Consider the following 26,006-nt stretch of genomic DNA (forward strand, 5'->3'; position numbering starts at 1 on the left):
AATGCATTAACTAATGATAACAAATACAATCATATTGAAGCGTTTCCAAAATCCTGATTAGGAAAACAATATTTTACAGTGTATGTGATGATTTCTTTTTCCACTTCTGCGTCCCAAAATAAGCCGAACAGCAGCACAGTGTGCTTCATCAGATAAAATGGGGGGGTCTCATCGGATGCCAGAGACACTTGGCATTTCCATCAACTAGTGCATCACATTATGCCGTCTAATGCCATGTGATTATGTGAAGTTATATCAGGATGGCTCATGGATGAATACAAGAAAGCAAATGCTGCTAATCGTAAGAAACCTGCAGAATTAAGGCAACTTTTCTTGCTAAAATGGTGCTCTATGACCAAGTTAACGTGTCCTAAAAAAAGCATCTTTACACAGGCAACTGCCTTCTAAGGAGCCGTTTACATTTTGCAACTGAAAACGAAAAACGTTTTATGTTTTAGCTGTTCATTTACTGTACACAACGATTTATTGAAACGATGTGTTTCTTTACGAAGTGACAATATCAACTACTGGTCTGGCATAATAAAACATAAAACGTTTTAGTCGTTTTTGCAGATCCCTGTGAACGTGGATCATTTTGACAACATTGTCGTCTAAATGCAAAACTTTGTCGTTTTAGTATATAGTTGTCATGTAAACTGATTTTTACATTTAATTTATTTTCCGGTATTTAATTAAATGTAAGTGTCTTTAAAATGAACATTTCTTGTTCACTGAGTGCATCGCATTGCATTATGGGAATACCTTCTGCTGGAATGCTTTAAAATGTCTCCACATCGAGTCATCTTAGAAGGAATTCATTACAAAACCTTTCAGAACAGCCTTCGCCAAGATCCTTAATATCTGTAAGTAGACAACTCACTGGGTTTCAAAACAAAACTAATATCTAAACTAAAGTGTAAACGGTTCAAAAGGAAAACCCATTCATTAAGACATCTTAAGAAACGTCAATATTTTAGATATGTCTATAAAGCACAGAGCAGCTAATGAAGTTTATGCATCTGATTTTTTCCTCGTTCGATTTCTGTTTTCACCGCTATTGGACAAGGAGATCTTACTAGACAGAATTTTGTCCCATCAGCTCTTATACGGCAGCTACTTTGTAAAGCAATTAAGCAATTGATCTGGAAGTAGAGTCATTTTGTGCTTAACGGCCTGTCTATAGCTCAAAGGGGAATGATTTGGTGGGTATTATTATTTTTAGCCCCAATCCCACTTGTAATAGCAAGAGTCGGGGATCTTCTTTCCATCAGTATGTTTCCGGGTTTATCTTACACCAGCGATCGACAGGAAATAAATGCTGGAGGATTCTGCTCTTCTATTGATTGTTGGTAAGACGGAGTTTGTAATGTAGTAGCATTTTTACAACGTCCAATCAAATGCAGGCAAACGGCTAAACTGATACCGTTCAGACGGGCGAGTTGAAAAAGATACATCTTTTACATGTGGAACAACAAAGCTCGTGTCCACAAAGATGTTTCTCTGTAACTTCTCAAACTGATAAAACAAGAGTTTTCGGTCTTATCGTTCACCACCTCTACAGAAACCGCCTTCCATCCATCATCAAAATCAACATCTAGACTGTGAAAACCACAGGAGAATAGCGATTCCGGGGTTCCCTGTCAGAGAGAAACTTGTCATTATATACTGTGCTTTTCATATATTGTACACCGTAAAGACATGGTATAAATGACATAGGAAGCAACAGTATAGAACAACAAACAAAAATATAGAATTTTGGGAGGGATAGTTCACCCACCAAAATAAAAAGTGGATAAAATTATCCACACTCATGTGGTTCAAAACCTGTATTTGACTATTTCTTCTGTAGATCACAAAAAATATATATTTTGTGAAATGTCTCGTTTTGTATACAATGGAAGTCAATGGGGGTCAGTGTTGTTCGATTACCGACGTTCTTCAAAATATCTTCTTTTGTGTTCTCCAAAAGAAAGAAAGTCATACAGCTTTAAAATGACACGAGGATGAGTAAATGATGACAGAATTTTCATTTTTGGATGAACTATCCCCTTAATATACAAAAATATATTGAATGCCTTAATTGACCAATTAGAATCAAGTATTCCAGGAAGCCATATATGTTGTGAAAATGTGGTGATTTGTTAAAAAACTCTCTAAAAGCCTTACGCTTTAAACAGTGTTAGCATTGATTTTGTGTAAGTTTCTAACAGCGTTTACATTTCTCTTTGAAAGCGAAAGATTGCAGCGTTTCAGCAAAGACCGTTCACATATTCATCAACCCTAAAGAGAGTGACAGTAGATTCATTAAGCACTTTTAATTAGCCTCATGAGCTCGCGGCCAAACCATCTGAACGTACATTGTTCAGATCATATCCTTCAACCAACAGTAATCCTCTGAGATCCTGTTCAATTGACTTTGGCTTCGAGAAAGCCCGGGTAAACACAATGGCTATTCATAAATAATGAGTAAAAAGTTGCAATGAAAGGATACAGAGCAGAGAAGCAGTCTTTGGCTCCCTCTCGGTGAGCCTGTCAACACAACTTCATACATGTGAGAGTAAATGATTCAGAGTCTCTTAATCATTGTCAACACATTTACCCCCTAAGCAAATTTCTTACGCTTTAGGTTAGTAATGTAATATAATACAATGCTTTGTCGACTGATGCTATTGGTGCCATTAACACCGCTTGGTTGAAATATAATTAACAAATATGAAGGTGGAGCAAAACACTCTTACTGGTTGGCGGTAAAAGGGGCTGTTGGGGGTACAGAAAGCGAAATCACCAGGGAGCTAATATACTGTACCGCACTGCGCAAAAAAAACTATGTAATAAATCTCTCGCAAATCAATTCCCCTTCTGTGTTTTCCATAGGTTTAAGAGAAGGTCTAGATGTTTCAGTCTCCATCCGGAAAAACAAAACAAATGAAAGAGAAAGTACGCATAGGAATTCAAGTGTGTGTGTGTGTGTCCGAAGGGGGTGCACTACATTAGTCACCAGAGGCCAGTGATAAACACAGAGTGAGTCATTCTTCAAAGTGTGACAGGTGCATTCAAAATGTCTCTTCCTGACCACGTCCCATTTCAACAAAATGGTTCCCGTCATTGTACTTACTCACAAATTACATAATCAAGTGCTTACAAGGTGGGTCTACAAGGGGAAATCTTTTGGGATTTCGGTTTGGAAAGGAATTTCAGAGACCAGCCCAAAGCAACGGGTTCACGTTGTTTTTTCAAACCCATAAACGTGAATTATGTTTGCCCATATGACCATAAATGTCCTTGAACATCTGGTGTAGTGGTAAAATAAAGGCCGTCTGGCTGAAAAGTAACATAGAAAGACCTGTGATGTACGGAAATAAAAAAGACAAAGACAAGTATTTTCGTACTATGGAAATATTATGACATCATTTTATGACCTTATAAAATCAGGGAATACACAAAAAATGCACTGAAAACAATGGGTATATTCATGGAAATAGCCAAGCCAACCCCACTAAACATTTGTCGGACATGCAATGTCTTAACTGTTGAGAATCTTTGGAGGAAACGCTTTAAGATTATATTAGAAGAAATCTGAGTTTCAGGCGATTCAGGCAAATTGTCTCCATGGCTTCTCAGCTGCCTCTGAGAAACAACTGAGATATTAAAAAGTATTTATTGCCTGTGTAAAGGTAAAGTGCTAAGTCAAGAAATACTGTTATATATCCTGCAATGCGGATGCTGCACACAGTGCTCAGCTCTTACAGTACAGTACAGGACAATTAACTGACATTCAATTTTTCAATTAGATTTTAATAGAACACTTGCCACTAAAACATGTGTAAATCACATAAAAATTCCAAGACCACACATAAGAAAGAAAAGTCCCAGGTGAGATCTCTCCAATAGGCTATCCTAATTACATCTCCTATATATGAATAAGATTAAATGGAGATCAAATGCAAACCCTATGCTCAAGTTTCCTCAGAAAAAGATACAATTCAAAGTCAAAACTGAATTGAATTTCAATATGAACTCAAACATTTCTCATCAAATCCAGATTATTTTACAGCACCACTACTATGTGTTTAATGGTCTCATTTGTTTCTTTTTTATCTTTTAACAGGAAGCAATTTTAGAAGAAACATCTGAGACTAAGTTGATACTTAAATGAAACTATAACTCCTTTGAATCTCCTGAGCTATGGCTCAGGAAGCTGAGCTTCTGGGCATAAAGAAGGTGTAAACGGTTATTTCTAGAATGCTAGAATACACAGTTTAGTCACATATACAGTATGAAGCAAAGCACTAATTCACCTGGCTTTTATACAGTCATGGACAAAATTGAAGAGACCATTTCAATTTACAGAATTTACTATTTGAGGTATGGGTTTAGGTAAAATGATCATTTTTGTTTCATTTTGTGAACTACTAACAATATTTCTCCCAAATGTCAAATAACAATCTTGTTTCTATTTGCATTTATTTGCAGAAAATGAAAACCGGAGCAACAGGTCAAAATAACAGAAAAGATGCTCTGTATTTTTCAGATCTCAAATACTGCAAAGAAAACAAGATTATGTTCACTTTTAAGCAATACAACAAGAATATTTGTACACATATTTCAAGTTCAAAAGGTTTTTTTATGTGATAGCCTGGATTTTTATCACAGTTTTCATATGTCTTGTCATGCTGTCAGTCTTTCACATTGCTGTCGGATGACATCTTGTGACTCCGTTTGATTTTGTTGGAATTCAATAGAGACTGGACTGGACTGGCCACAATCCGTCTAGAAATGCTGATTAAATGAAAATTTTGAATGGTTTCTTAATTGTTTTCACGGGTGTATATTACTTGCACCACCCAGAGAGGCCTATTATCCTTTACTTAAAGATACCTTATGTTCCATATCTTATTTCCATATTCTAGCAGAGGGATAACACTTTGGTTTTTATTAAATAAAATATAGTGCCTAAAAATACAGTGGCTATAATCAGGTAAAAAATAAACAACCAAAAAACTGTAATTCTTCCTGTATGGCAACGCTTTTTCAATGCTCTGTATGCCATTAAAATATAACAAGGGCCACGTTAGGTAATTTGCTTTGTGAAGGTGAGCTTTAATGTTATTGTATTAGGCAGCAGCCCGGAGAGAACTGATGGCCTGGTGATCAGATGAGAACAGTGAGGTCATTACTCTTACCGTGTGTTTGAACAGTAGAGCTCTGCCCTCTACAGGACAGCAGCTGTATAACAACCTCAAACACAAAGCCAAAGGGCTGTGCCTGTGTGTGTGCGTGCGTGCGTGCGTGCGTGCGTGTGTGTGGGGTGGGGTGGGGGGGTTGTTCAGACATAAATGAGCTTTAGATCGAGACAAAGAGGGCATTATCGCAACCGATCTTTCTTCGTAATATAAAATATAATAGTGTTTTTTGTTATAATGTCATTTAGAATGAGATATGGCTTAGGGATTTGTTTGCAGGTTTCGTAAAAAAAACCCACCCTTTTAGTTCCCTGTAAAAATTAGGATTAAAGAAAAACTGATGTTTAAAAGCTAGTGTTGCATGAAGAGAAACGTGCATTCGGGCATGAACCGAACAACCTAGAAAGTCCTTGAAAAAGATAAATTGCCTGAGACTCAGTGGGCAGGTAGAAAAAAAGGGGAATTATACTCCTTGGGGATTTGACTGAATACAGGTTTTATTCAAGATCTCATTTAACACGAGCGTGATTTTTTAGTATTCTGAAATGATCATGACACGTGTGTGTTTTTGAGTGTTTCTCCCGGCCGGATGAGGAGATGCTCGGTCTCAGCAGCATATGGTGTCTCTGTAGGTGCTCACACATACAGAAACACAGCACAAACAAGATCAGCACTGACCGAGGCTACACGACAAACCGAGGGATTTAACCGAAGCCTAAATGATTGAAATAAACAGATAAAACTTGATTCCATCTATGGGAAGAATATTTGATTGAAATGCTATTTTTAAGCTGTAAGATATTTTTCTTACTGTGCATTTACCAGAACTAGATTATGTTTAACATAATCGTCTAAAGGCCAGGGTGCTTGACAGACGGTTTCAAAGCAACAACGTAAACGTTACTGCGCATGCACGCTTTTGTGACCCAAACTTAACTTCCGGTACACATCCACAAAGAATAAAGTCCCTGTAGATTATTTCTGATAACAAGCAAAAGAAATAAGTAAATTACATTAGCTAGCAAGTTAGACGTATGTCTAGCCAGTATTATTTTGGGTTACTAGATGAACTGCTACTTGGCTAAACTTAAATGTGACAAAGTTACACGACCCATTCAACAAATTGTTTATTTAATACATTTATTACACAATAAAATAATTAATCATATAAATAAAATATAAAGTTATATTATTAGCCAGTAGCCAGACCGATAAACAAATACACACCGGATGTTAACTTCGGGCCAGGCACGTGCGTCCAATGAAACCAGCTTTAGACGGTTTCAAAGTGACAACATAAACAAACGTTACTGCACATGCGTGCGTTCGTGGACTGCCCTTAACTTCCGGTACACATTCACAAACAATAGAGTGCCTGTAGATTATTTCTGATAACAATAAAAATAAACCAAGAAGAACCGTTACCTGGCTAATCTTGTCTCTCCAATATTTTGAATTTAGACTGCGATACCAAGCTCAACCGCTACATGTCAATGTACCATACTGTTTCTTTAAAGGGGTCATATGACACGGCTAAAACTGAATATTATCGTTTGTTTTAGATGCAATGCAATGTGTATACATGATTTAAGGTTCAAAAACGCTGTATTTTTCACAAACCGTGCATGTTTGTATCTCCTCTTTGCCCCGCCTCTCTGAAAGACGCGTATTTTTTACAAAGCTCATCGCTCTGAAAAGCGAGGTTTGCTATGATTGGCCAGTTAACCAGTGCGTAGTGATTGGTTGAATACTGCAAGCGTGTGACGGAAATGTCCACACCCAATTTCAGGTTGGGGAACATCGGGTTCCAAAGCAATTGTACTGACAGTACTGTCTTGCGTATACATTTGGGCGGTCTTAGTCAAATCATACCACGAACTGACGTACTGACGTGGGGATGTGGTTACACGAAGCGTTTCAGGCAGGTCTGGGTGAGCATTCGCTTTTAGATAGAATGCATCTTTTGTTCCGACACTTTAATTTTTGCAATTTTACGTGTCTAATACAGTCATGGGCAACTTATAACACACCAAAGACACAGAAAAACACGTATTCGTGCCATATGACCCCTTTAAATGCGACCAAACTACAGGACCCATTCAACAAATTGTTTCATTTAATAAAGTGAACATACAACAAAATCCACCAAATCGTTTATTTAATACAATTATTATATAATAAAATAATGATATAAATTAATATTAACATTAATAACATTAAATATAAAGTCACATAATTAGCCACTCGCCAGGGGTGCGTTTTTTCCAACCACGCAACTATGCAATGCTGCTTGCAACTGATCGTTGGAACGATGGTTTCGGGAAACACTTAAATCAATGAAGTATGCTGGAACGACGGAACTTGCGACCATTGTTGGATAACCATGCTTTTGGGAAACACACCCCAGACCGATAAACAAACACACACTGGAAGTTAACTTCGGGCCAGGCGCGTGCGTCCGATGAAACCAGCTATAGCTGAAAAATCATGCCATAAGAAATCAAAACATCAAAAATCCATAATATTTCAAATAATTTAAAACAGTATTTAAATATTTATGAGAAATAATACAACAAAACAGTTCAGATCAGACAATATTAAAATGTCTACCATCAAACCTGGAACAAGGTGACTTTTAGCTAATTTCGGTCTGTTCTTTGCACAAGGCTATTGTCTAGTTTTTTTTATCATTTCAGTAAGTAAGCATTGCATACACATACACAATTGACATAGGAACGTAGAAACAAAGACAAACCAGTTCTATGTTCAAAAGAGTTAGGTTACACTTTACAATAAGGTGCTATAAGTGAACATTAGTAAATGCATTAGCTAACATTAGCTAACATTGAACTATTTTGTTTTTCAGCATTTATTAATCCTTGTCCATGTTAGTTCATGTCAATACAGTTATTCATGTTAGTTCATGCATGGTGCATTGACTAATGTTAACAGTGACAACGTTTGATTTTAATAATGTATTAGTAAATGCTGAAATGAACATAAATTAATATTAATAAATGCTATAGAAGTATTGTTCAGTGGTTCATGTTAGCTAATGCATTAACTAATTGTTAACAAATGGCACCTTATTGTAAAGTGTTACCAAGAGTTAAAATGAAAAGAACAGCACTGGTACCATACGTTTGGTGATAGGCTATTGCTCAGTTTAAGCCTTTGCGCTTGAGATCTCAAGGGGCTTTAATAACATTCAGCTGAGATGGCACAATTCCTTCCATTAGACTAAATTAACAACAACACAAGACTGGTGGGGGGGGTGTCAGCTGACCAAAATCTACTCATCAAATCAACTAGTGTCAGAAAGCAATAATGTAGTATCTCGCTTACTACAACGAAACTTTGCACAATACAATACGCCGCCATACAAGATGCTCCAATATTCAAATTTAGATTTATTCTACTTTATTTGCTTTCTAATCTAATCAATGTTTAGTTTTAACCTTTGATCAATAATCATCAATAGCATGAGTAATCTTTTTTTTTTAAATGGACCTCTTTATTTTTTTACTATGCACGCAAGCAAATGACAATTGCAAATAACAACATGATTATGAATGCACACGTTTTGTCTAAACGTTTTGGATAACACAACTCGACAAACACTTGATGATTATAACCCATCTGAACTTTTGCCCCCAAACTGGGCTTGGATTCCAAATCATTCCATTACCTATAAATCAAGCCCAGATGTCAATATCATCGCTGGGATTTACAAGTGACCCTTTATGTTTAACAGTGTGTAAGAGAGAGCATTCTGGGAAACAGGCGAAAGCAGTAATTCATGAAAAACAATGCTGCCACTGATTTAAAAAAGAGGAATCCTACAGATTTTTTAATTTACAAAAAAGTCTGAAATTCACATATGTGTAATGTAGAGTGGGTATATACACTCACCTAAAGGATTATTAGGAACACCATACTAATACGGTGTTTGACCCCCTTTCGCCTTCAGAACTGCCTTATTAGAAACCAATTTGAAATGATTCGAGCTTTGTGACATGGTGCATTATCCTGCTGGAAGTAGCCATTAGAGGATGGGTACATGGTGGTCATAAAGGGATGGACATGGTCAGAAATAATGCTCAGGTAGGCCGTGGCATTTAAACGATGCCCAATTGGCACTAAGGGGCCTAAAGTGTGCCAAGAAAACATCCCCCACACCATTACACCACCACCACCAGCCTGCACAGTGGTAACAAGGCATGATGGATCCATGTTTACGCCAAATTCTGACTCTACCATTTGAATGTCTCAACAGAAATCGAGACTCATCAGACCAGGCAACATTTTTCCAGTCTTCAACTGTCCAATTTTGGTGAGCTCGTGCAAATTGTAGCCTCTTTTTCCTATTTGTAGTGGAGATGAGTGGTACCCGGTGGGGTCTTCTGCTGTTGTAGCCCATCTGCCTCAAGGTTGTGCGTGTTGTGGCTTCACAAATGCTTTGCTGCATACCTCGGTTGTAACGAGTGGTTATTTCAGTCAAAGTTGCTCTTCTATCAGCTTGAATCAGTCGGCCCATTCTCCTCTGACCTCTAGCATCAACAAGGCATTTTCGCCCACAGGACTGCCGCATACTGGATGTTTTTCCCTTTTCACACCATTCTTTGTAAACCCTAGAAATGGTTGTGCGTGAAAATCCCAGTAACTGAGCAGATTGTGAAATACTCAGACCGGCCCGTCTGGCACCAACAACCATGCCACGCTCAAAATTGCTTAAATCACCTTTCTTTCCCATTCTGACATTCAGTTTGGAGTTCAGGAGATTGTCTTGACCAGGACCACACCCCTAAATGCATTGAAGCAACTGCCATGTGATTGGTTGATTAGATAATTGCATTAATGAGAAATTGAACAGGTGTTCCTAATAATCCTTTAGGTGAGTGTATGTCCTTTATGGGAGACCAATAAAGGAAAGCAGTTGACCTTCAATTGTGTCAAAAAGCCACACTAGCAAACCTCAACGACAAGGCTTACATCTTTAGATTTTATCAACAAGAATCAATTCAATCCCTTTTTCTATTAACCGAAACTGATTGTTAGAAGATGCAATATATAAATAAAAAAAGGAAATCTAAACCTTTTAAAACTACGAAGCATAGAGAATCTAATAAAGAAAATGAAAAACGCAAAAACAAATTCTGAATTTTAACCTTGCATTGATAGATTCTTTTAATTGATTAGTTGTTATTTCTGAACATGGCTGATGTATGTGGCATGTAGGAGTCGAGAGTTCCTGACAAATGTCAGCATACCAGAATTATTGCTATTTTAATGGCTTCCAGTTACGTAACTCAAGAGCTTCCACAAAAGAAGATGAGCAGCAATGGACAAACATTGTCATCAATAAGGTCCAATAAGGACCGACTTCAGCGTCAATGAAACCTAATTACATTTCTCCTTGGAATGTTGTTGACTTGCGGGCTTGTTGATAAATGCTGGAACTACTAGTGAGGGCGGATTCAAGATTGACTTGAGTCGCTTCATTTGAATGGTTGGCAAATCGTTTGAAAACGCCTCGATTGTGAAGATTGCATTCATTTAGGAATAAAACTGTGAGATGAAAACAATAGTAAGAATTAGTAATATTGTAAATGTATTTGTATTAATATACCAATAGCAACATTAATAATATTTTTGAGTGTAGTTCTCATCTCGACGGTTCCTGAACGAAAACATTTTTACAATAAAGTGATTTCTGTCAAGATCACTATCGTCAAAAAATGACTGACATTTAGCATACAGTTTAGATTGGCGGTATGGTTCTATTCTGGGCAAAACTGCCCATCCATGCAGCCAACATGAATAACAGCAGGGAGAGCAGCAATAAGTTATTTAAAGAACCATTCAGTCAAAAGTTATTTAAAGAACTATCTCTTTCTTACTTTTTTATAATCTGAAGAACCTTTGTGGCAAAAAGGTTCTTAAAATCTTAAGTTCTTTGTGGAACCAAAAGCACCTTTTTTAAGAGTGTACGGTAAAAAGAACAGAACAAACAGATGTCATGGTTTTTAATGACATTTATGTGTAACACATAATTAAAATGTTATTGAAACTTAGTAAGATCAGAAGTCGAATCCTGATGTAAATTTGAAGTGGAGTTGGGGATGGAGGAGGGTAATTTGCTCGTGATAAACTCGATAAGATGATGAAAGCTGAATGAATTTAAGCTGTGATAGCGTCATATTTCTATAAGTAGATGTGAATCAACTGATGCGAGCTTGACTCATGTGACCTGCCAGAACTAACACTTGATTTTCAATTTTACATTTTTAAGTGAATATAATATTATTATTATTAGTTACTGCTAACAACTATAATATTGTAGTACAAAAATACTGTAGTAGACCATAGTATTTACTACTGCAAATTGTAGCAAAATACTTTAATAATAAACAAAACACCCTCGAGGGGGAAAAGCTGAACTGAGGATCTCTACAAAAACAAAGACTTCCCACGTGGGGGCAAAAGGTAAAACAAGAACAGCACTGAAAAACACGACACAATGTCTTACAAAAAAAAAACGGCAGGGTAACTAAGGCAAAAACACAAAACTCACAGTTCACGAACAAGGCATGGAACAGGAACACGGGCAACAAGATAGGAACACGGGCAACAAGATAGGACCACGGGCAACAAGATAGGACCACGGGCAACAACATAGGACCACGGGCAACAACATAGGACCACGGGCAACAACATAGGACCACGGGCAACAACATAGGACCACGGGCAACAACATGAGCATGAACACATACAACGCAAGAGCACAGGACAATGAAACAAGAGGGCATTAAATAGGGGACACAAACGAGGGATAATAACACAGGGCAGGTGAGGGTAATCAAACACAGACGGGAAGCAATACGTGAAACGAGAGGGGCGGGGTCAATGACAAGACACGAGAAAACACACGAGAAGTAAAAACATAGACAACTCATGGTTTTCTCACATAAAACATAAGGCTTTGTCATGGCTCTGCTACAGGACCAAGAAAATCATGACGCAGTGAAGCAGAGCCATGACAACGTTTACTATCCTTTAACTGAGTTGTATGTTACAATAATAATTTATTTGGGGGGGATTTTGAATTTTTATTGACACAGGACAATGGAGTGCAGACAGGAGAATGGAAGGGGGGGATATAATTAATTTAAAACACTAGTATGCTGTAGTATTCAATTTGCTACAGTTTACAATAGTAAATGCTATAGAATACTATAGTTGTTTCCAGCGTCAGACTGAACTGTTACTAGTAAATAAGAATAAAAAACATGAAAATGATAAACATTACATATCAATAAAAACAAGACAATTTTGACTAAAGCTATTACTAGCAGTATTCATCTGATGATACAATAGCACCTGAATCAACAAAATTTCATACTAACCCCACTTTGTGCTATATGACATTCAAAAACCCATATTTATGCAGAAATTTCCCTTAGTAGATGTTTCCGTGAAATCTGCTGGTGTGGACACCTTCACGTTTGGCCTCTACCACAACAGCCATTCATGTTACATAATCTCAATTGCTGATGTAAAAAGGCCAATATAGATTGATGCTGGCATCAATACAGACTGACAGTGGTGTCACTAAGACCCCATTAGCTTTCTGCTTGGATCTGCTGGACAGATCACGAGAAAACACAGGAACAACCATCACTACCAAACCACATACATTAAAGGGATAATTCACCCAAAAATGAAAATTATTTTATTATTTACTCACCCTCGTGTCATTTCAAACCTGTATGACTTTCTTTCTTCTGCAGAACATAAAAGAAGATATTTTAAAGAACGTTGGTGACCAAGCAACACTGCTGCCCATTGACTTCCATTCTATTAACACAAAACCACAAAGACATTTCACAAAATGTCTTCTTTTTTGTTTCACAGATGAAAGAGTCACATACAGATTTTGAACAACATGAGGGTAAATAAATCATGACAAAAAATATTTTGGGGAGACTTTAGGATAAAAAGACAAATTTATATGTATCTGGCACTATGCAGAATGCAACATCCCATCACGGTTATGTTTAACGTGAGGTCTGGAACTTCAAGTTGTGGAACTTCTCTATTATCTGCAGGCAGAATTTGTGAAGCACAGTGCCATATGTCAAAGATTGAGGAAGCTTGAGGGTACACATGGTCACATGGACCTCATGACTCTGACCGCATAGCAGCAACACTGACAGCGGGACCCCTGTGGCCCCTGCAAACCGCACACCCACACACGCACGCACACAAAAAACAGAAATCTAAGCACACACCTGCACATAACAACACAAATTCTATATAGGTTTAATTGTCTTTCAATTTCAATGAAAATCATGTTTTCACATCCAGACATATCCAAGTACATATATTTTAACATTGTTTACTGTGTAAATTGCATAGCAAGTGTCTACTAACACATTTCTGCACACATACACATGCATACACACTCTCTGAAATGCACATTTGAGCATGTTAGGTTCACCGCTGCTGATATTTATTCACGTACTCGCGCACGCAGCTGATAAGGTTGAAGCAGTACAACAGAGCCGTCACACGCTAAACACACAACACCTTTCACAGATGACACGCTCTCTAATGCATATGCACACATGCAGCATTGTTCTAGTGCCGCACAGTACAAAATGTTCTCCTCAAACACACTCTCTCTCTCTCTTTCCCATCATGCTCTAGGGACCCTAGCGGCGTAGCATGGCGCTTCTAGCGACACTGAAGGTAACATCTATCTCAAAACAAAGGAAAAAATCTCCTCATTTCACACAGTCCATACTTGAATAATATATACCCCTCCTTCACCTCTAGCCTACTCATTCTCTCTATGACATATGAGTACAGCAACCCCCCCGCCCGCCAGTAGGCCCCCCACCTGCACACACCTCACGGACACACTTCATTCAAGGGCAGACCCCCTTTCTTCCCATTTCACGTGCTGGGACATCTCTTTCACTATCTCTCTCTCACAGATCTCTGAATATGCATATCGGTTAATTCAACTGCAGTCTCGTCCTCACTGCAATTGCAGCTGCAGCACTTTTGCCACACCGAGCAGTGTGCTAAGTGCTTACAGCGGTGTTTTCTGGCGAGGGCTGCAAGCGTATCCCTCTTGTTCGTGGCAGCCTCTAATATAAATATGTGTCACCGCTCTTTATTTGTACTCTTTAGTTGGGATTAACATGCTAACAGTTTAGCATGTGACGGATGAAGATGCTAGCTAAAATGGTTCCTCGTGGGCAGTGGGTTAGTGATCCCACGACACATTTAGAGCAATTAGCAAAATCCCCCTGGATTAAATAGCACTCGATGGATTAGCATTAGCGTTGCAATTGTACGCAAGTACCTCCATGGTACTTGCAGCAGAACAAGACATTTTTTTGCTAAAGCAGTTTTTGTAGACGGCAGAACAGCTAAGAAAGGCAGACAAATGCTGCATGGAAATTATTTTGTGTACATGTCGCTTTGTTATGAATGTAGCAACTAGCAAGCATATTTTCAAAGAATAGTTTATAAAAAATGATTTTATTATTCAATCACCTTCATCTCATTCCAAACCTATATGACCCCATTTGAACACACAATGAGAATTTTTGAGTAATATTGAGAAATAATGAAAAGTAAATGGGGACGAGCATTTCAAAAGCTGCAAAATGACAAAATATACCATAAAAGTATCATGAAAGCAGTCCACATGACTTTAATGTATAGCATGTTCAATTGTTTTGTATGAGCAACAGAAAAAATCTAACTGAGACATAATATTTTGCAAGTACCGCAGAGATGACCCATTTTTATACGAAACTCAGACGCGAGTTAGCATTTAGCAATTCCGGTTCCATCGTCCCAAAGTCAATGGCATTACTGAATGGGCGTTTAAGTTAAATTACTAAAATAAGATCTGTGGTAAACAAAACCTCTAAATAGTTCCACGTATTATTCTATGACATAAAGCATACCAGTTATAACCTGCTCGTGATTTTTAAAGCTTTATCGTGTCTTAAAAATGGTGGTTACAAGTTGCTAACAAGTTGCTAAAAGCGCCTACATCCTTTGGCGGGGACATTAAACGTCACAACGCATAGAAATCTCACAAATAATGTAACATGGGCACAAATCTCTAAAAACGTGGATGCGGATTCATTTACAGAGTAATCACTTGCCAGGGAACACGTTTTTAATAAAGTTTGAAAGAGTTGTCGGAGGCTTGGTGGTGGTGATGTTGATGTCAAGCGACTGTGGTGTAGTCTGTTTATAGCATCGTGTTAGCTTATTACTTCTAGCAATTGTATTTGAGATTCAAAAATAGCAAATATTGTGTTAATTTATAAACATTATCTTGTTAGACAAAATGTGTAAACATCATAAACCTTTGTTAATCACAGAGCTTATTTTTTTTGCGATCTTCCAAATGTCTATGGGAAACAGTGGCGCTAACTTCCGGGTTGGCCGACAAAAATACGTCATCCCTGCACCAGTCTATTACGAAGCAGCATATACGTAGAAAAAAACAAACTATTTGGCCAAACTATTCCTTTAATCATAGAAAATCCTAAAAAAAGCTGCACTGAGATACTGGTTAAGTGTATTTGACATTTGCCCTATAAAAACTGCGGAAAGCCTCGGAGGGTTTACCGAAGCGCAGCAAAAGAATAGTGATATCAATTTATGTCCTATTATATTTTCTGCTCCCGTGCCTTTAATATTGGCCTTCAAGGTGAAATGAAAAAATTGAATGGAGTGATTGAATGAAGATGAGACGTGGAGAGCTGATATCGGCAAAAAGGAGAGGAAGGAGAACGTTCGTGAGATGAAGAGATGGACGGAGAGGAAGATCGAGGGAGAGAGAGTCTCGCTCGACCAGACTTATGTGATGCATTTCACAGTGCTGCATTTCTCATCTAGCTTCCATCTCTCGCTTTCTCTCTTTCTGCTGTGCAGCTTTCTGCAACCTATGCACTAACAACTGATTCATGCTCTCAGTGAGAGAGAGAGAGAGAGAGAGAGAGAGAGAGAGAGAGGGAGAAAATCACCAACACAAATGACAGCAGGATTGGGCGCTCTGCCAAACGCTGTGACTTCAAACACTCCAATTTTATTAGCCACACGGACAACACAGATAATACATGCACACACACACATAAATAAAATCAAAGCGGCATTACAAAAGGTGTTATAAATGCTTAGAATGCAGTTCCTGTAGCACAATATTATGTATGTCGTTATGTAATATTTAAGAAATATAAATAATAAAGGCTTGATTGAAAACCATCACATGATAAGTGATCTGTAAAATATGTCTGTTTCATTAAAGAGATCTCTTTATTATCTCTGCCGTTTCTGCTAGATGGCAATGCAGATTGAGACTTGTTTAGATTTTCCCCTTAATGCTGCAGTAAGACACACGTGTTTCCACAAGAGAGTTTGAGAGAAGATCTAAAGAAAGTCACAAACAGTGCTCAGGTTTAACAGAATAACAAAATCTGCAATCAGATCTCAAAATGAGCCCCAACATTTCTAATGAAATTCCTCCAAAACAAAAAAATTGATTATTATTATTATTATTAACTTCGATATATACCTGTATATAACCAGTGGTGGAAATGGCAAATAATCTAGTTGAGGACATATTTTATATATTTTTATAGCCTGTATACTTTATATTTAAATCACAGATGCAGAAAATGTCACTATATTAAAGATGGGGTAAAACAAGCAGTTTCTGCCAATCTCATATTAATCTTGAGTACCTATACAGTAGTATTGCATACGTCGTATCTTCGAAGAGTATTTAGTTTGATAACATTTATAAAAGAGAGATACAGCTGCACGATTATTTTCGTAAAAACACGAGCTGCTGGAGGCAGGCAGGAGGGATGTAACTAGAGCACGAGCACACAATAACATTACATCATGTTTTTTACATTATGCAAGTAACATTACGCGCCGATTGCCCAAAACACAGACGTATGACTTAGTTTCACATACCGCATGCAGTTCATGTCCGGCATCTTTTAGCACTGGGACCGCGCCATCTATCAGTTTCTAACGATCTCCAAATCCAGTGTTATATCAACCGTTTATATAACATCCATCACTGAAATGCCGTGAACAAACAAACTACTGACTTCTCTCGCTGTCGCAAGTGTAACGAGCTGCAGCTGCAGGCCCACAGCGCAGCCGATTATGATGCAGTGCAGCCAATCTAGATGGTAGGCGGGTCTTACTATTGCTCGTCGGTTGGCGCGTGGGCGGGCTATTTCTTTCGCCTTGCCGAGCTTTTCCAGGAGAGTTGTCCATAAAAGGAATAAGATCCCTATTACGAAACAGGGATGCAGACTTATAAAAAACTTTCAGAAACAAGTTGGAGTGCTGGGGGAGTGTATCAAGCACAGATTTTTTTATTTATTTATCCTTTATTTAGCCAGGAAAATCCCATTGAAACTTTACAGTCTCTTCTTCCAGGGAGACCTGGTCAAGATGGCCGCACATAAAGTTACATCCACACTCCATTACAATTAGTGAAAGTGAAAGTGACCTATTAGTCAGATATGGTGACCCATACCCGAAATGTGACCTCTGCTTTTAACCCATCCAGAGAGTAGTGAACACACATACACCCGGAGCAGTGGGCGGCTATCACTGCAGCGCCCGGGGAGCAAGTAGGGGTAAGGTGCCTTGCTCAATGGCACCTCAGTCGTTACCCGCCGGCCCTGGGAATCGAACCTTCTGGTCGCGAGTCCGACTCTCTAACCATTAGGCCACGACTGCCCAAACCATTAGGCCACGACTGCCCAATAAAAGGTAAGATCAAGCAAAAAACGTACAAGACTCTTTTAAAACAGATTGCAGAAGACATTTAAAAGTACCCAGAGATGGCAGAGACTCTAATTTGACTGTACTTTGCAGATCATTCCAAGCCCGGGGGGCATAAAAGGAGAAAGCACATTTTCCAAATTCTGAGAGAACTTTTGGAACTTTTAAACGAATGCATGACTGAGATCTAGTATAGTAACTATTTGTGTAAGAGACTAAAAGATTTGAAATATAAGAGGGCAGCTTACCTAAAAGTGCCTTAACAATAAATAAATACATATGCGCTTTCCTCCTATGACATAAAGAAGACCATGCCAATGCTTCATAAAGTACACAATGATGAGTACATGAATCTGCAGCACAAACAAAACGTAGCGCTGCATGGCAGATGGAATCCAGTTTCCTTAATAAAGATGAGGGTGCATGCATATATAATAGATCACCATAATCAATTACAGATAAAAAAGTACTCTCTGCTAGTTTTCTCCTAGCCTCAAAGGGAAAGCAGTTTTATAAACGATAAAAGAACCCAAGTTTTGGTTTAAGCTTCTTCAACAGATTATCAATGTGTACATTAAAAGCAAGTTTTTCATCCAACCATACCTCCAAGTATTTATATGACCCTACTCTTTCAATAATGGTACCATCCAATGTTGAAATCACCTTATCCACTGTTTTAGAGTTAGTACGACTAAAAATCATATACTTTGTCTTTTTTAAATTTAATACCAATTTCAGCCGTACCAATGAATGTTGTCTAACATTAAATGCATTCTGTAAATTTAGTAGAGCTTCATTAATAGATGATGCTGCAGTATAGATGATTGTATCATCTGCATACAAATGTATATTAGCAGCAGCCACTCCAAGTCCTAAATCATTGATAAATATGGAAAACAAAAGAGGAGCTAAAATAGATCCTTGGGGTACCCCTTTTTTTACTTGACAAAAAGTGGAGTTGTAATTGTCTAAACAAACACACTGAGTGCGCTCAAAAAAATAGTTTTCAAACCAATTTAGAGCAGCTTTACTAAACCCTAAAGACATGAGTTTCTGTAACAGTAGATTGTGGTCTACAGAATAAAAGCTTTCGAAAGGTCAATGAATAGTGCTGCACAAGACTTTTTGCTGTCTAGGGATTTTATAAGACATTTGTAACTAACAAAGCTGCTGTTATAGTGCCATGACCTGCTCTAAAACCTGATTGGTAATTATTAAGAATATTGTTTTCAGCTAAAAATTGTTGTAATTGATCTGTTTATCAATGATTCAAAAACTTTAGCTGGAACCGTTAATTTGGAGATAGGACGATAATTATTAAGATCTGACGGGTCTCCACCTTTTAATAGTGGAATGACTATTGGCAATTTTCACAGCTTTGGTACGGTATTAGAAATTAGGCTTAAATTAAAAATAGAGGCAATCGGCCCAGCCACAATAGCGGCCGATATTTTTAAAAAATAAGGCTCTATTTTATCAACTCCTGCTGACTTTTTTGTATCTCGTTTCAATAGGGTATTATAAACCTGCTGAGTAGTAATAGTGGAGAAATTGAACATTTGTTCTGAGCGATAACTAGCAGCAGCTACAGATTTCATAGAAGAACAGATACCAGTGTTAAAATTCTTTAAGTGTTAAAATACTACGTCATACGTCCAACTCGTATTTTAACAAGTTGACCATGTTAAGCATGAGAAGCCAGCAAGTTCAACAGTGTAAAGAAGTCAGAATGCATGAAACAGCGTTAAATCCCCCTTTAATGTATGAAATGTACATAGCATTTGGAGGCCATTTGATGGATAAGAATCGTAAATCCTCTAAATTTTGAGGTGGAACTCCCCCTCTTTCACTCCCTGAACTCCCCCTGCGACATCCCCCCCCACCCTTCCAGCCACCCCATAACGTTTGTTTTACAGATTGAGCAGTTTCCCAGCTAACAAATATATGTTCTAAGAAGGTTTTGCAAACTTTCCCACTAAGTTATGACACCCCACTAAGTTTTTGAAAACATCACATTAAGTTAAAAAACATGTTTTAAAACAGTTCACTAACAATGTAAGAATAATGTTTTCATAGCATTTTTACAACGTTTAGCAATGACATGAAAAAAAAAAACATAAAATGCTAGGTAACTTAAACAACATGGTTGGGTCAAAAAGAGACAAACCCAACTAAAATGTCCATATTTGAAACAACCCAGTGTATGTTGTTGCCAAACGTTTTAAAAACCTTATAAAATGTTGGTTCTATAAACATTATTCTTACATTGTTAGTAGGATGCTTAAAAACTTTAAAAACATTTTTATTTTCATAGCTTTGAGAGAACATTATCCAACGTTCTGAGAATGTTTCTTGTTATCTGCATAGTTAAAAAGACATTTGCTCCATCCAGGTTTTGTCTGGCAGATGTAAAAACAGGTAAAACATCCATACATTTACATTAAAGGACCCAAGCCATATCAACAGACGAGAATAACACAGACTTGGGGGTGGGCTCTTTTGAATCCAGTCCTGTAAGTAACAATTCGACCTAGCAACCAACACAAAGCAACACATTCAAAACCATTTAGAACACCATAGCAACACCCTGGCAACCACCATAGTATTCTTATGAGACTTTTATGCTTTTATTCATCAGCAGGAAGCATCATCGACACCACACACAATCTGCAGCAGCTTGAAATTTCTATTTGTCTCTCTTATATCTTTCTGTGAGAACGTCAGTACAGCGTGTGGCAGCACTACAAAGTCTACAGTCAAGCGTTGCTGCAGCATCATCACTCACTATGTGCCGGTACGTTACTCTCATCAGCTGCCTTTGGTATTTGGGCCCAGTCAGCAAGTTTCTTCCTGCCTGTCGATGTGTGTGTGTTCGGTTACGGGAGAAATATGTACAATATTAAAAGCCAGGGTCCTGGACGGCGGTACCCCCTTATTTCACTGAGATGTCTTGGAGAAGTGAACGGCTTTAATGACCCGGTGCTAACTTACCTCACTAAGGCCGACAAGGGACGCTTTGTTGAAATTTGTGTTTGACAATCACTTGGCACTGAGCTAACACTGCCTCCTTACACCTGTCAATTGTTCTTGAGACTTCTGTGCCTTTCAAGGTCCAGGCTATCTAGACAGCATTTTTAGGGTTCAAAGTTGTGTTTGCTTCAAACATTTGGCCAAAATGTCTGAATGACCCATTAAGGGGACGTTAATGCTGACAGAGAATTGTACTTGTACTATAAACAAGCATATTCAAACAAAATCAGGTAACTGGCAAAAACAAATTCACTATGATTTTCAGGAAAAAAACATGCACAACCAAGACGTATCATTTCATCCATAATTTCAAAGTGTGAGAGACTCTTGATTTTTGTTGCACAGTGACGGCTCATTAAAAATGCCGCTCAGAGCTCATTAGAATAATAAACATGTTACCGTGAGTTTTCCCAGGAGCAAGACAGTTTGAGAGACATCCTGGGGTACTTCAAATCCCTGGTGTTGACTTTACCAACTGAACAGGAATCAGATTCAGTCAGGTGTTGCATAAAGCATGACCTCATGAAGTATCTATGAGGTATTCGGAGAGGGTGCACAAGGAGAACATGACAGCCTCATGCAACAGTCATCGGGCCTCATGGTGGGAAATGTCATTTTAAAAGTATATTAGATGTTGTGATTTGTTTGATGTGAGTTTTGCCGAGTATCCAACAAGGAACAGTGAAACATGATAATTTGGTTGTGTTTTACTTACACTCACTTACTTATACTGCTTCAAACCCATGTGGGTTTTTATCTTAGGTGGAACATCAACAGGAGATGTTTAGTAGGAATGTTACATACTATAGAAGTGAATGGGGACTGGGATTTGACATTCAAACCTAAAGCTTAAAGACGCATCACACTAGGTTTGATGTCACTGACAATCATTAAAAATCAAATGTTTTTAGCAAATAAGTCATAAAATCCTAGAATACTAGTACAACGTTTAAGGTGGTTTTTAAAATCATTTTTAGAGCTCAAGAGCCCAAGTCCCTATCCACTTTCATTGTACAGACAACTATTTGCTTGGAATAATTCTGGTAAATATGAATTTAGACACTCCTCATTTTTCTTTCTTCTGCAGAAGATATTTTGAAAAATGTGGGTAACGGAAAAGCGGTGGTCCCCATTGACTTGCATTGGTTTTGTGTCCATACAATGGAAGTCAATGGGGACCAACGGCTTTTGGTTACCAACATTTTTCAAAATATCTTCTTTTGTGTTCTGCAGATGAAAGAAAATCACACAGGTTCAAAATGACAACTGGGTGAGTAAATGACAGATTTTCATTTTAAAGGTGAACTATCTCTTTTAAATATCTCCTCCCACATCCACTGACTCTCATTAATAACCTCCTGTTGCCTATCTTATCGTTTTTGTAAAAAAGGTGAATAAATTAACCTGTGCACATCTTGTTCAGTCTTATGGAAATCCTTTGCATGAGCACTCATGCAGACACACTGGTCCATGTGCATTTACATAAACAAGCGTGCACACATACACATATACAATGAAACCCTTTTCATTAAACTCACATGGACATGCACACAAAGCCCTGACACACATCATGTGATCTCATTTGTGTACACTCGGTCGCACACACACACGCTCTCCACCCCCACACACGAAGGCATTACTGCAGTGGATGCGGTCTTAAACTCACATTTGAGTCCAGCAGGTCGATGCTGTCCAGGCTCTTGCTGCGGTGAATTCGGCCCTTGATTCTGCGCAGGGATGGCTTGCCGTGCGCCGATCCCTCCGACTCATCCAGCACTGAGACGGATTCTGGGGTGCCGATGAATGCGCTGATCTTGGGGTAGTAACTGTGAAGAAAGAAACGTTTTAGAATGCGGTATTAGTTTTACCATTAAAAATAATGAAGTGAAATCGAGTAAGAAGGGTTTAAAATGCTTGCTTACACTGCAGGGCCGTATTTGTCTTTGTCGTGTTTGGGGAAGACCCTGAGATTAAAGCACAAGAGAGAGAGAGAGAGAGAGAGAGACATTTAAAATTTCAGCATATAAAACATTTGATTGCACAATTAATTAGCAAAGACGTCATATAAGTATGATATTCGAAAGTCGATTTCTACAAAAACTGTTCATATATATACAGTATATATATTGCTTAACATACAGATCAGCAAGATCAATAAAAAAATGACGACACATCTCATTGGTTCTTGCGTATCTCGCATATGACGAAGTGAACCAGTGAGATGTGACGTTTCCTTGATAGCTCATATCTGTAGACATTTATTTGATGCATTTACATTTTTTCTTTTGAGTGTTTGCTCATCTGCAATATGTCTCTGAGACGTTTCCTGTCAGATGTCAGATGATGTCTGTAAAATGCTTATGATTTAGAAGGTATCTAAAACTGCTTTTTCTAAGATGATTATCAAATGTTTTTACACAGCAGATGTTTTCCAGATCTAGCAGACATCTTAAAAATGTACCTGTGCTATCTGGGTATACATGCATCTTCATGTTTGAATTTACCCCTCTCATCTGTAAGTTTCCATAAATATGTGACATATGCATGACATATCGCTCAAAATATAATTTTTGGATCGTTTTATCTCACAAATGTATTGCTTCACTTAAGAAGACATTTATGAATAATCTGGTATCATCTGGATTGGATGGATGTGCTTCTTGGAGCTTTGCTGTTGAGCCCCATGTTGACGGTTTCATCGGACGCACACGCTGCCTCGAAGTTAACTTCTGGTCTGTGTTTGGTTATAATATAGCAATTTATTTTAAATTTATTTTGTATTCATATTATTTCAGATTGGTATATTAATTGTATTAAATTCATTTCAAACTACTCAACCGTTATTGATTCTTTGCGGAGGTCTACTGGAAGTTAAGTTTGAGCCACATAACGTTTTTTGTTGATGCTGCTGAAACCGTCTATAAGAAGATTGCACGACGGCATTTTAATATAAAATTGTTTGTGTTCGACTGAAGAAAATAAGTCAAATACATCTGGGATTGCATTAGGGTGAGTAAATTATAAGGTAGTTTTCATATTTGGGTGAACTATACCTTTAACACAACAACACTGGCTCAACCTATAGCATGAATGGTGTTTGTCTCTTTATCTGATTGGGAAATGGTTTAAAAATAACAATTTTTCCTGTTTTATTTGGTGATGTCTCCATTGTGAAATGTCTTTTTGTGAAGCTTTTTATTTTAAAAGTGGAGCAAGTCATCAATTTTAATTAAAGATTTCCAAGATAAACATTCATTCTCTGGTAAAAAAAAAAACGCACCAATTGTGCAAAATAAGATCAGGAATTTGCATTAAGAAAGTAAAACTAGGACATTTGACTTAAACTTAAAAAGTTTTATCTTCTCCACACAGCTAAACAAGTCAATCCGTTGTTTATATAGATGTAATATATCAAGATAATCCACACACATCAGAAATTTCTTCTTAATACTGACACATTGGACATTTCTTACTGCACATTTTGACACAAACCACAAACATTCATTCACCGCAATAGAGCAAAGGTCAAGCTCAGATAATATTGCACAATGTCCCACTAGACATAAATCAACCCACACTACAAAACCAACACGCCAACAAAGACAAAACAAGAATAACTCTGTGTTTGGGGTCAAAATAAAATATTAACATCACACACTTTTTAATTCATTTGAAGATGATAATAAATTGCCTCCCATCTGTTCTGTCTGAACTCCAAAGTAGCTTTAATGCAGTGGATATACAGTATGTATTATGCATAAAGTGTCATGTAATCAAGTCATTAGTTCATTTTCAAGACAAGTATGCACCAAACAAATCAAACATCATATAGAACACAAACTTTGATCAAATATGGCCAATCCAACCTCACAGCAAGAAAATAATCGTGCCACAAATATCTGAGTTTCAAAGTAGGACTGAGATGTAAATTAAAAAAAATTGTGCACCTTGAATTAATTCTGCGAAAAAGGCCTGACTTTGCAGAGCTAGAACAGTGATTATGTAATACCACTTGAGCACATGGTTTACAGTACCTGTAGCAACATGTGAGAGACTTCCCGTACAGTGCAAGAGATCATTTGAATGCCTTGTACCATAACCGTTTGCCTCATTGATATCAGGGCACACCGTGCTTTCCAAAGGATTTGTTTAACCCCCCTGCAAAACGAAATTCGATACCGCAGATCCTCTGTTTCAATGCCCTTACAAGGACACCAATAAAATTACTCCTCATTTGCATATTAAGTGGTAGATTATGGAAACCTCCAGGGCTGCCGCTACGGATTTTCAAGAATATTTGAACGCGATTTTAAAAAGCGTCTACAATTTTTTCTCTAGATTGTAATTTGGTGTGTCAAATGGGAAATGACAAGATTAGGGAAGGAAAAAGAGGACGAAGGGATTATTATGACAATGAGGCTGAGGATGGCCTGAGGAAACCCGGTGAGGTCTCACCTTCAGCTAACCTTATTTAGCCAAGCGTGCATAAATCATCTGGGAAAAGGTTCAAGGACAAACGTTCTGGTGTGTTTGGAGATAAAAAAGGAAAATTTCAACCCAAAGAGATGTACAGATGTGTGCTGCAGGTGTAAAAACACAGATGTGAATGCTTCAAGCGCATGCAAACATTCTGTTAAAACAAGACATTTGGGTGAGCCATATACATTTTTCATATCACTTTTTTTTTAATTCTAGTATGCATTTGACCAAAAAATATGTGTTGTGCAAGATTAGAGTAACTAATATGTTGGTTGCATGCAATTCAGGTAACACGGTAGCAGATGCTAAAAGGGATAGTTCACCGAAAATGACAATTCTTTCATCATTACTTTTACGTAATTCCAAACCCATATAACATTCTTCGGCAGACACAGAAGATATTTTGAAGAATGTTGGTAACCAAACAACATTGACCCCCATTGATTTCAATTGTATGGACACAAAACCACT

General features: G+C 37.8%; 1 protein-coding gene across 8 annotated transcripts in view; it reads right to left on the minus strand.

Moving 5' to 3' along the window:
- tjp1b (tight junction protein 1b) overlaps nt 1-26,006 on the minus strand; it is a 92,759-nt gene that overhangs the window by 61,963 nt on the left and 4,790 nt on the right. For all 8 annotated transcript variants that reach the window (XM_057329420.1, XM_057329417.1, XM_057329414.1 and 5 more), the window contains exons 2-3: nt 22,979-23,020; nt 22,723-22,882 (exon numbers count right to left, since the gene is read on the minus strand). In XM_057329420.1, coding sequence (XP_057185403.1) covers nt 22,723-22,882; nt 22,979-23,020 — 202 coding nt within the window. The remainder of the gene's footprint in view (nt 1-22,722; nt 22,883-22,978; nt 23,021-26,006) is intronic.

The sequence above is a fragment of the Triplophysa rosa genome, linkage group LG3 (genome assembly GCF_024868665.1).
Source record: "Triplophysa rosa linkage group LG3, Trosa_1v2, whole genome shotgun sequence".
Lineage (NCBI taxonomy): Eukaryota > Metazoa > Chordata > Actinopteri > Cypriniformes > Nemacheilidae > Triplophysa > Triplophysa rosa.